The following is a 12,316-nucleotide window of genomic DNA, read 5'->3' as shown; positions in this document are numbered from 1 at the left end:
TGATGTCAGCTGTGGATTTGTCATATATGCTCTTTATTTTGTTGAAATATGTGCCTTTTATACATAATTGTTGTGTTTTACGAATTTTTTTGTATCGACATGTTTGTATTTTTCTTTTTTCATTGATATATAATATATCATATTTGTGCAGTACAATGTGATTTTTCAGTACAAGAATACAAAAGGGGGACCAGCAGTTAGCATAACGGCTATGTCGCTGGACTCCCACATAATCAACCGCGGTTCGAGTCCCAGACTCGGTGGCTTAAACTCACACCAGGCATGTGTGCGTGTGTGCCCAAGATCCCGAGAGGAGAATGGAGGAGAAGGGATTGCGGCGTGACCATCCCCCCTGGGGGGTGATTTCTCACTTTCTATCTCTCTGTCTCTCTCTCTCTCTCTGTCTGAGCGCATGCACCCTATAGCAAAAAACTCCAAAAAAATAAAGAATACAAAAGGTAATGATTAAATCAGAGTAGTTAGTGTAGCCATCATTTCAACCACTTGTCATTAGAAAACATTCAAAATCCTCTTGCTTAATTACTTTGAGATACATAGTTTATTGCTTTTACCTATATTCACCATACTGTACTTTATGGCACTAGAAATCACTCCTCCAATCTAAAATTCTGTTTCTGTTAACCAACATCACTGTGTCTTTCCTCCCTCTCATCTCTCCTAGCCTCTAGTAATATTTTTAATTTTTTTTATATTCAATCACTACACATCTTTACAGCATATAAAATGAGTTTTCCCAGCATAAATACACTGTGTATGAGACTAATCAAATATATTACCATACACATTATCATCAATAGATAATTTTCCATTTTTATGTGTGTTAATTGTTTTGTTTATCTTTTTCCCTTGCTTTCCTCCCTCCCACCTCCTTGTTTATTTACATGGTTTTTATCTTTCATTCTAATGATGTGATATATCACATTTATTGATTTGCATATACTGAACCATCTTTCTTTTTAAATTCCATTTTATTTTTATTTTTATTATTATTTTAAACATTCAATTGCTATACATCATTTGGCTTATAAAGAAAATTTACTTAACTTGAAATACACCTCAGATCAGACCAGTTAAGAATACTATACATGTAATCATCAACAGGTAATAAACCATTTCTATGTCCTTCCAATTTCTTACCTCTCTATTTTTCTCCCTGATTTCCTTCCCTATACCCTTCCTCTCTCTCACTCTCCTTTCACACTGTCTCTAGCTTGAATCATCTTTCCACCTCTGGAATAAACCCTGCTTGATCATGGTGTAAAATATTAAATATATATATATATATATATATATACATATATATATATAAAATTTCAATTTCTTTTATACATTCATCACATAGGTCACTTAGCTTGCAAAGTGTATATTCCAACAATGTATACATTTCTCACCAATCCAGTTGAGAATACCATACACATTATCTCCAACAGATTATAACCCATTTCTTTGACCCATAAATGCCTTGCCTCTCTATTTTTCTCCTTAATGTCCTTCCTCAGACTCTTCTCCTTCACTCACCCTCTTCCCACATTGTATCTGGTATTTATAGCTATTTTCTCTGTTTCTATATCCTCTAGTCATTCAGTTTCGGCTATAGAGTGTAGACAGTCAGTATATATTAAGTAGTATATAATCTTTTTGAGGTGATGTTGAATTCAGTTTACTAATAATTTGTTGAAAAATTTTCACCTACATTCATCAAGGATATTGCCTGTTATTTTCTTTTTTTGTTGTGTCCTTGTCTCATTTTAGTATTAGGGTAATGTTGACTTCATAAAGAGAGTTTGGGAGGATTCCCTCTGCTTGAGTCTTCTGGAATAGTTTGAGAAGAATGGTGTTTGTTCTTCTTAAAAGGTTTTGTAGAATTCAGAAGAGAAGCCATCCAGTTCTGGGCTTTATTTTGCGGAAGTATTTTCATTATTGATTAAATCTTATTATTTTTTACTGTTCTGTTCAGGTTTTCTATTTCTTGCTCATTTAATCTTAGTAGACTAAGTGCATCCAAGAATTTAACCATCTCTTCTAGGTTTTCAAGCTTATTGGCTTATGGTTGCTGATAGTAGCTTCTAATAATTGTTTGTATTTCTGTGATATTAGTTGTAATGTCTCCTTTTTTATTTTTGATTTTACTTATTTGGCTTTTTTCTTAGTCTAAGTAATGATTTATTGATTTTGCTCTGAAAACCAACTTTTATTTTTTTTTCACCAGAGGGTGTATACTCTTGTCAGAGAGAGAGGGAAAAGGATAAAGCATGCCACCAAGCGTGGTCATATCACAATCCCTTCTCCTCTGTTTCCCCATCCTGTTGGGATTTTGGACATGCATGCACATGTACCCAGCATGTTTTTCTTTTCGTTCTTTCTTTTTTTTTTTTTTTTGAGAGCTTTTTGCGGGCGCGTGCGCTCGCCAGACAGACAGAGAGAGACAGAGAGACAGAAAACGAGAAATCACCCCCCAGGGGGAATGTCCACGCTGCAATCCCTTCTCCTCCATTCTCCTCTCAGGATCTTGGGCATGCACACACACGCGCCCAGCGTGAGTCCAAGCCACTGGGTCCAGGACGCAAACTGCGGTCAACTACGTGGGAGTCCAGCGACATAGCCATTACGCTAACTGCTGGTTCCCCCAGCATGTTTTTCAAGCTGCCAGGGCTGCAATTCAAACCACAGGTTGGTCACTTGGAATCTGATTTCCTTAACCACTAGGTCACAGAGTTGGCCCCCCAACTTCTTTTTAATTGGATAAAATGTTCTGTAAATGCCAATCAGGCTTATGGTACATTTTAACTCTGTTATCTTTGTTGATTTTTTTTTTTTTTTGTCTAGATGATCTGTCCAATGCTGAGAAATCCCAAGCTAATATTGTTTTTGCTGTTGGGCACGTGCGCTTGCCAGAAAGACAGAGAGATACAGAGAGACAGAAAGTGAGAAATCACCCCCCAGTGGGTTGGCCATGCCACAATCCCCTCTCTTCCATTCTCTTCTCGGGATCTTGGGCACGCATGCACACGCGCCTGGTGTGAGTTTAAGCCACTGGGTCCAGAACTTGAACCATGGTTGACTACATGGGAGTCCAGCGACATAGCCATTACACCATCTGCTGGTCCCCCAAGCTATTATAGTATTGGAATCTATCTCTCCTTGAAGGCTTAGTGATATTTGTTTTATATATTTGAGTGCTCTGATGTTGAGTATATTTACAATTGTTATATCCACTTGCTTAATTGATCCTCTGTCACTATATAATGACCTTTTTTTGTCTCTCTTCATTGTTTTTGGAGAGGTTTTTGCTACAGGGCGTGTGTGCTCCTCAGAAAGACAGAGAGAGACAGAAAGGCAGAAAGTGAGAAATCACCTCCTGGAGGGATGGCCATTCCACAATCCCCTCTCCTCCATCCCTTTCTCAGGATCTCGGGCACGCATACACACATGCCCAGTGTGAGTTTAAGCCACTGGGTCCAGGACTCGAACCATGGTCGACTACATGGCAGTCCAGCGACATAGTCATTACATCAACTGCTGGTCCTTCTTTTCATAGTTTTTGAAGCTTATTTTGTTATTGTAATGCTACTCCTGCTTGCTTTTGGTTTTTTCATTATTTCACTCTCAGTCTGTTTGTCTTTACAAGATGAGTTTCTTGTAGGCAGCACACAGTGGGGTCATGATTCATCCAGTCTATATGCTGTGTTTTTTTTTTTTTTTTTTTTTGAGAGGTTTTTGTCATAGGGGGGTGAACATCGCCAAGAGAGAGACAAAGAGACAGGAAGCAAGAAATCACCACCCCAGGGGAGATGGCCACACTATAATCCCTTCTCCTCCATTCTCCTCTCAGGATCTTGGCATGCACGCACACATGCTTAGAATGAGTTTAAGGCACTAGGTCCGAGACCCGAACCACAGTTGATTACATGGGAGTCCAGTGACACAGCCATTGCTCCATCTGCTGGTCTCACATCCAGTCTATATGTTCTTATGAGGAATTTAATCCACTTATATTTGTGATTATTATTGATAGGTAGAACTTACTCCTATCATTTTGTTGATTGTTTTGTATTTCCTTTGTTCCTTTGGTTTTTGTATGCACTCATCAGAGAGAGAGGGAGAGAAAAGGAAAGTGAGAATGAAAAGGAAAGTGAGAGAGAAAGGGAAAATGAGAAATCACCCCCCAGGGGGATTGCCACACTGAAATTCCTTCTTCTCTCATCCCCTCTCGGGATTTTGGGAATGCACACACGCCTGCCTGGAGTGATTTTCAAGCTGCCAGGTCCAGTACTTGAACCGCTGTTGGCCATGAAGAATTGCAGTACCTTTAACCACCCCGCCACCTGCTAGCCCCGATTTATTTGTTCTCTAACAAATATGTGAGAACCTACTGTATGCTAGTACTAGAGTTACAATAGCAGAAAACACAATCCCTACCACTGAAGACCTGATTTTTCATGGAGAGATTTCGTGAGCCACTGGCAAGAGAAAGTATTTGCGAGCTCAGAGTCCTCTCAGAAGGACTCCATAGATAACTGCAGTTCCTCGAGCTGCACCACTCCATTTGTGTTCCTGTCCCCTCCCTCCTCTCCCCTACGCTACTACTCCTGTATTTTTTCTCCCTTGAAGTAACCGGCCCAGACGTTTATAAAGGCGCACACACGTCCACTTTGCAGTAACCGGCCCAGACCTTTATAAAGGCGCACACACGTCCACTTTGCAGTAACCGGCCCAGACGTTTATAAAGGAGCACACACGTCCACTTCGCAGTAACCGGCCCAGACCTTTATAAAGGAGCACACACGTCCACTTCGCAGTAACCGGCCCAGACCTTTATAAAGGAGCACACACGTCCACTTCGCAGTAACCGGCCCAGACGTTTATAAAGGAGCACACACGTCCACTTCGCAGTAACCGGCCCAGACGTTTATAAAGGAGCACACACGTCCACTTCGCAGTAACCGGCCCAGACCTTTATGAGGGAGCACACACGTCCACTTTGCAGTAACCGGCCCAGACCTTTATGAGGGAGCACACACGTCCACTTTGCAGTAACCGGCCCAGACCTTTATGAGGGAGCACACACGTCCACTTTGCAGTAACCGGCCCAGACCTTTATGAGGGAGCACACACGTCCACTTTGCAGTAACCGGCCCAGACCTTTATGAAGGAGCACACACGTCCACTTTGCAGTAACCGGCCCAGACCTTTATGAGGGAGCACACACGTCCACTTTGCAGTAACCGGCCCAGCCGTTTATGAAGGCGCACACACGTCCACTTTGCAGTAACCGGCCCAGACCTTTATGAAGGAGCACACACGTCCACTTTGCAGTAACCGGCCCAGACCTTTATGAAGGAGCACACACGTCCACTTTGCAGTAACCGGCCCAGACCTTTATGAAGGAGCACACACGTCCACTTTGCAGTAACCGGCCCAGACCTTTATAAAGGAGCACACACGTCCACTTTGCAGTAATCGGCCCAGACCTTTATAAAGGAGCACACACGTCCACTTTGCTGTTAACAGCTCTGCAGTCGCTATACAACCTCACAGCTGTGAGACAACGGAGTGAAAAGTTTTTCCTCTGTTCTCAAAGTGAAGATTGCAGCTATTAAAAAGATGACAGGAATTCATTTTCTCCTTCTTCAACACAACCCAATCTCTTCCTGGCATCTTGGGCTCCAGATACTAGGGACCAACTGGGGATGGTGTCCCTAAGATGCTGCTAGAGATAATTTCTCTCCTACCTATCACCACACCGTGTCTGTGGGGGCCAAGCTCCCACCAGCCTCTGGTGTAGAAAGGGCTGAGGTGTCTTCATCATCACTCCCCTGAAAGCCAGTTGGCAGTCAATGCTGAAATACTCTCTAAGCTCTGAATACTTTCTGTGAGAAACGCGTGCACCACTCTCAAAGACCTTACGAACTTTCCCCCACCCTTGGCGGCCCTCTTCCTTGGCCACCTGAAGGTTCACCGTCAGCTGCATTACACACATTTGCCTGAAATGCTCCCTGGGAGATCAACAGTGAATGCAGGAGTCAGATGTTGATGCAGCAGTAAAATGCAACACTCTTCAAGACAATCTCACATGGGGACATTTCTAGTTCAAGGCCAGAGGCCTCCCTGAGTACACGAGGTGCAAGTGTACCAATGACCTGAGGCTGACTGAAGGGTGGAGGTGGGTTACAGCAAAAACCAAACAAGATCGTGAGTGTGCTCACCTGGATACAGGGCCAGCTTCTTGGAAACAAGACCTGTGTGGTAGTAAGGGCCCCACGATTATAATAGAAATGTCTGCGCTTGGTTTCAGGCTCTGGTATCACCATCTTAATATTCTTACGTTTTAACCAGGAGGCTGCATTTTCATTTTGCACTGGACCTGCAAATTACGCAGCCAGTCTTGCACAGCGGCTTTGTGCGCGCCTTTGAGAGGGACTTCCCTGGTCACATTTTTAGGCAGCCATGTTCCTTAGCATGGTGGGAGTAGTGGTTCATCTCCTTGCTCGGGCCAGACAGCTGGTACTTGAACCCTGGCTCCTTTTCTTACCTAACCATGTGATTTTAAAGCTCCTCAGACCCTCAGTTTCTTTATAAAGTGGGGATAATGATAACATGAAAGTCATAGGCTCACTGAGAGGATAAGATAGGTCAGGACATGTGAAACACTCAGAATGGTGCCTGGCACTTCATACAAACCGTGCTTTTATTCTGTGGCTATTGCAAGATCACATCGTTTTGGAACTTTTATAGTGAATCTTGCACTTGATAGTGACTCTCACTATGGAATTGAATTAGTTCTGCAATAATTTCTGTTCGTGAAAAGACCTTAGCAGAACGTTGTGAGCAGTGTGGCTGTGGAGGGGAGTTCCCAGCTCTGCTGCCGGGCTGAGTTCCTGCTTAGCTCTCCCTTCCTCCTGTCTCCAGAGATAGCTGCCTACTTAAAGCCAGTTTGCCAGGGTATAGGCTGCATACGCCTGGATGAGATGATTTAGGTACCGCATAGACCCAGCATTCAATAACGTGAGCTCTCACAGTAAGGGCGTTGTGCATGTCTTGTATTCCTTCAGTCCACTGACTGCAGACAGAAGAAAATCTCCATTCAGTGTGGGTCATTGCTTAGCATTTCTCTCATGCTTATTTCCCACTTCAACATGGAAACACCAAGTCCAGACTTACAGTCCACAGCAAAGCCACGCTAGCTAGCGGGACCTGGACCTGGAAAGATAGTCACGTTCTCATTGTATTTATCTCTAGGATTCATCTGTGATAAGAGAAACTTTTTTTTTACGTTAAAGTAATGATCTAAAGCTTCAAATAAGGAATGAAATAATGTATGAGAGCTTTAAAAGAAGATATTAGTGAAGAAGCAAGGCTACGGTCAAAAGTACGAGGACAATGACAAAAAGTTCAGGTCTGCTTAGCGCAGTTGGCACTAGCGTCACACGGCATGATATTTTTTCTTTTTTTGGAGAGGTTTTTGCTATAGGGAGTGTGTACTTGCCAGAAAGAGACAGAGAGACAGAGAGACAGAAAGCGAGAAATCACCCCCCAGGGGGGATGGCCACACTGCAATCCCTTCTCTTCCATTCTCCTCTTGGGATCTTGGCACACACGTACCTGGCATGAGTTTAAGCTACCGGGTCCAGGACTCGAACCGTAGAAGCCACCGGGTCCAGGACTCAAACCGTGGTCGACTACGTGGGAGTCTAGCAACATAGCCATTACGCTAACTGCTGGTCCCACACAGCATGATTTTGATCATAGAAGCGTAACAGAATTTATGCACTTGGAAGAAAAGGAACAAGCAGTAGGGAAAACTGAAGAAGTATGTGCTAAGCAATGTCTCCCAGGATGGCAAACAACCCTCTGAGTTACAGTGACATGAAGCGTAGCTTGAACGACTCAGGGTAAGACTGTCTTTGGGGACATTCTATCCAGGAGCCAGGGTGGAATAAAGAGAGGTAGTAGAAGAAAGAGGGGGTTGGGGTTTTGGAAAAGATGGGCAATCGCAAGCCTACACTTGGGGAAATGTGTGTTTTTCAGATGTGTTATTCTCCTATGGCCCACGATAGTGCAGAGATACCTCTGTGCGCGTTCTCGTGGCATCAGCTGTCCTTGCCATTGCGTTGCCATGGCCTGCACGAAAGGCTGCAGCAGCTCCTGGGCCCCTGGCTGGCGTGGTCCCATGAGCCCTTGCAGCCTGTTGCTTACATCATGCTCCCTCCTTTATTGTGGAGAGTGAATAAGCAATCAGTGGTTTCCTTTTCAAGTTCATCATTTAAGCTTGTTTAAAAAGGTTGGGGTGGGGGAGGAGTTCATATAAAGAAGAATTGGGGGGAACCTGGATATGGGAAAAGTGGTGAGTCGTGTGCCCTAGCTCTCAGTTCCCCACCTCCACCCTCTCTGCCTACTGTATGCCCCAGGCCTGTTTCGGCCACATCAGTGCTTCTTGTTCTCTGGCTTCCTGTTCAGGTCACTCTACGGGGAGCATTTGTAGAATGAGAGAGAAAGAAGAGTGAAGTTGGAGAGTTTGTGCTCCTGGCTCCCTACCCACCCACTCCTGGCAGGACTGCTTTCCTGCCTGTGTCCCTTGACTATAGGTCAGCAGTGCCCCCTGCCTACAGGTTCCCGTGCCCCTTCCCCTTGCCACCAGCCCTCGTGGTTTCCTCACAAAGGACTATCGTATTAAATTCTCTGCAAATCACCCAATTAGAACACACCGACTGTGGCTGATACAAGGTTACTTACAAAGATCGAACTTTGGGAAATATTGACCCTAAGAAAATCTGCCCATATTCCCAAAAGCTCTCAGTGATATCCCAAACCGCCCTGGTATCCAGAGGAGACAATGGTGAGGGATGAATGGCATCATCTCCCTCCCTGCCTGATTCAGCCCCTCTCCTGCTCCAAGCACTTCTTTTCGGTTACTGTTCTTGTTTTTTACATTTATTTATTTATATGTAGTTCTGCTATCTGGCATGTGTGCTCACCAGAGAGAGATAGAGAAAGAGGGAGAATGAGAAATCACCCCCACTTCCCCAGGGAGGATAGCCACGCCACAATCCCTGCTCCTCCATTGTCCTCTCTCTGAGGATTTGGGATACACACATGCACACACACCTGACATGATTTTTAAGCCTCTGGGTCTGGGACTTTAACCATGGAGTCAGCTATGTGGGATCCATCCCTTAACCTCCACACCCCCTGCTGGCTACAGTTGATGTTTTAAATTCTTTTTTTTTAAATTCTTTTTTTTTTTTTTTTTGAGAGGTTTTTGCTATAGGGCGTGTGAACTCGCCAAAAAGACAGAGAGAGATAGAAAGCGAGAAATCATCCCCCAGGGGGGATGGCCACGCTGCAATCCCTTCTCTCAGGATCTTGGGCACACATGCACACACGCCTGGCGTGAGTTTAAGCCACCGGATCCAGGACACAAACCACAGTCGACTACGTGGGAGTCCAGCGACATAGCCATTACATTGACTGCTGGTCCCCCCAGTTGCTGTTTTCCTTTTCATACAGAGAATTACCATCTACTCTTTTCTGCAATCCCATAGACTGTAAATCACATTTTTTTTGTACATAATAGAATTCCATTCATATAAAACAATTAAATGACTCAGATGTTGCATGAAATTTAATTTTTTAAAAAGCTTCCATTTATATGTTTCTCTTGACTCCCGAGTACAGCTGGGATGCCTGAGAATATGACACAAGTGCAGTTACGTATGAATAAGAAAGACAAAACCGATCTAGGTATGGCTTTTCAAATGAATTTTCCAATGAAGGTCAGCTCTCCCCTCCAAGATAGCAGATTACAGAGAAAATAATCAAAGATTTTACCTTCCTTCCTCACAGCAGTGCTCTAGAACACGCTGCACACATGCATATCTCACCTCCTGTGCCCACCAAATCCAGGGGACGTGTCCTGCCCAGGCTTACACTACGCACAGGCTATTTTCAGGTCATGACAAACAGTCACACTTGTTTGTAAGCTCACTGGCTCGGGTAAGCACACCGTCCTTTCACTGCAAGAGAAGAGGAACGACAGGGCAGATTCATGGTTGGTCAGGGAGGGGGGTAGGGATTGTGCGGCTCTTATATCCCATAATGTCTGTTGAAAGAAGTCTACTGCCATCCACAGTAGAGCCCGTTCCCACTGACCTGGTGCCAGGGGATATACTCTTCATTTATGCTAATAGTATAAACATTGATCGAGGCAGAGGAAAAGGGCTGTGGATTCCAGATCCACACTTGTGGATATGACCAATAACACATCTGAAGTGGGGGCTAGCAAGGAAATATGCCCTAGGGAAACTGTTCCAATAATGTCTTACGTAGAAACCAGATATAGCAAACAGAACTTGGAGTTTCGTATATTGAAGCTGGGATCAGGAATCAAAGCCCGCCGTCTTCGCTTTCCTTCCTCACATCCCCAACCCAGGATGGCCCTGCCAGAGGTTCAGGAAAACCCTGGGTCTTTGTCATCTCTGCTTCCAAGATGGTAATCAGTGCCATGACATTTCATCTCAACGAGCATCACCTCTAAGGTCAAGACGGCCCTTGATGTGTGTCTAGGGCGGGGGCGAATCCTGGCACTTACTTGTCATTGATGGGCAGAGGGGCCATGCAGAACTTCCCGACAATGGAAGCCGTTTTTTCCCACACTCGGTTGGAAGCCTGAAGCTTGAGATTTACTTCGTGTATCTGGCACAGCGGGTTGGGGTGGGCCATGATGCCTTTTCCTTGGAGCTGCTGTCGAGGTCTGCAAGGGAAAGAGGAAGGGAAAACGAACGCGGCGCTTAAGGCCTTGGCTTTCTCCTTGGCTACGCCGATGAGGCTCTGCTGGCAGCACTGGTTGGCAGCCATGCTCCTGGAAGGTGGGGACTGTGGTTCTTTGTTGCCCTCCCCAATTGCTCTGTCCCCCTACCCACAGCTTTGAACGTGACTCAGAAAACAACTCTTGAGTCTGGAGAGTAAACGAGTGGACACTGAAGCAAAATAGTAGCTCTTGGATTTTCATATCTGGAAAAAAAATGCTCCTCACTCTTGGGTTATCCTCCCCCTTGCAGGGGATCTTTACTTTCAGGTCAAATTACCCAGAAGTGGGTCCCTCTTTTAGGACATGTTAGTTCAAACAATTTAGCACAAGGACTACTCTGTTTTAAGCTAGGTGTGGTCCTGAGGCTGAAAACAACAACGACAACGCCATAAAAACAGAACCTGGAGTCAAACGGAGCTGGAATGGAGCCTAGTTTTTAATCTCTTCTTGGTTGTGTGGCTTTGGGCAAGTTACCAACCCTTGATGGTGACTGTGGGGTCACCCAGGCATAAATCCTGGCTTGCCCACACGTTGCAATAAGCTTGTACCACGGGGGCTTGCACCACGGGGCACACGGTGGTACAGACTGACTTCAGCCTGGGGGGCCCAGGGTGAAAATGGAATCTGGATCTCTCTTAATCATCTTCTTGACCCTTGATTGCTTCAGATTCCCCATCAATTTACAAGATTCAGCCACCACTTAGCACTGAGACAAAAGATGAGGGAGGAGTACGAGATAAAGGTAAGGCGGAAATGGAGGGAGAAATATAAAGTGACCAATGGAGAGAACTCACTCAGAAAGGGCTGCGAGGCCCTAAACAAAGGCAAGAAATGGTGAGATTCAAGAAAAGTGGAAAGAGGCCTGTCCTGGAAGTCAGCTTGCCAGCTCAGGCACAGTGCCTGGCAGAGCCCTGAGTGTTTAGTGGGGAGCAGAACCCTGCACAGAGGCGCAGAGAGAGAAGAGGGTGCCTCCTGGGCCTGGTCTGGACTGTGACCCTGTCCCCTCCTCCCTAGCCTCTGGGACAGCAGGGACTCCAAGGAGGAGTGAGACATCAAGGTGCTGCATCCTCCCGCACACAGTGCCATGGCTGCGGACCCTCCTCACCAGCATGGTGCCCTTTCCTTGCTAGGCTTCGCAGAGTGGTGATGTGTCTTCTGTGTGTATTTTTTAATCCAGGGCTAGTCATATATCGGAGTTTGTTTTTTACTTTTGATAGACTATCCTATATAACTTCATTTAGAAAGCTGACCCTTTTCTTCCCTCCTGCCTCCCCAGAAACACTTTGAAATATTTCAGAGGAAAAAAATAAGATTGTCCCCTTTAAGAAACTGCTTGGATTAGGACTAGCAGTTGGCATAATGGCTATGTCGCTAGACTCTCATGTAGTCGATTGCAGTTCAAGTCCCGGACCTGGTGGCTAAACTCATGCTGGGCACGTGTGCATGCATGCCCAAGATTCTGAGAGGAGAATGGAGGAGAAGGGATTG

The 12,316-nt window shown here is 45.1% G+C and overlaps 1 protein-coding gene across 2 annotated transcripts in view; it reads right to left on the bottom strand.

Annotated features, from left to right (window-relative positions):
- Positions 1-9,621: 9,621 nt before the first annotated feature.
- Positions 9,622-12,316, bottom strand: part of PLA1A (phospholipase A1 member A) — a 38,133-nt gene continuing 35,438 nt past the window's right edge. Inside the window, exons 10-11 of one of the 2 annotated variants that reach the window (XM_006167637.3) lie at positions 10,610-10,771; positions 9,622-10,034 (exon numbers count right to left, since the gene is read on the bottom strand). In XM_006167637.3, coding sequence (XP_006167699.1) covers positions 9,950-10,034; positions 10,610-10,771 — 247 coding nt within the window. In that variant the 3' untranslated portion in view covers positions 9,622-9,949. The remainder of the gene's footprint in view (positions 10,035-10,609; positions 10,772-12,316) is intronic. The other variant, XM_006167638.3, reaches the window with a different exon arrangement.

Source organism: Tupaia chinensis, unplaced genomic scaffold (genome assembly GCF_000334495.1).
Source record: "Tupaia chinensis unplaced genomic scaffold, TupChi_1.0 Scaffold144909_1, whole genome shotgun sequence".
NCBI classification, from domain to species: domain Eukaryota; kingdom Metazoa; phylum Chordata; class Mammalia; order Scandentia; family Tupaiidae; genus Tupaia; species Tupaia belangeri.
Note: the sequence above shows the minus strand (reverse complement) of the source record. Positions and strands in the feature narration are given on the sequence as shown.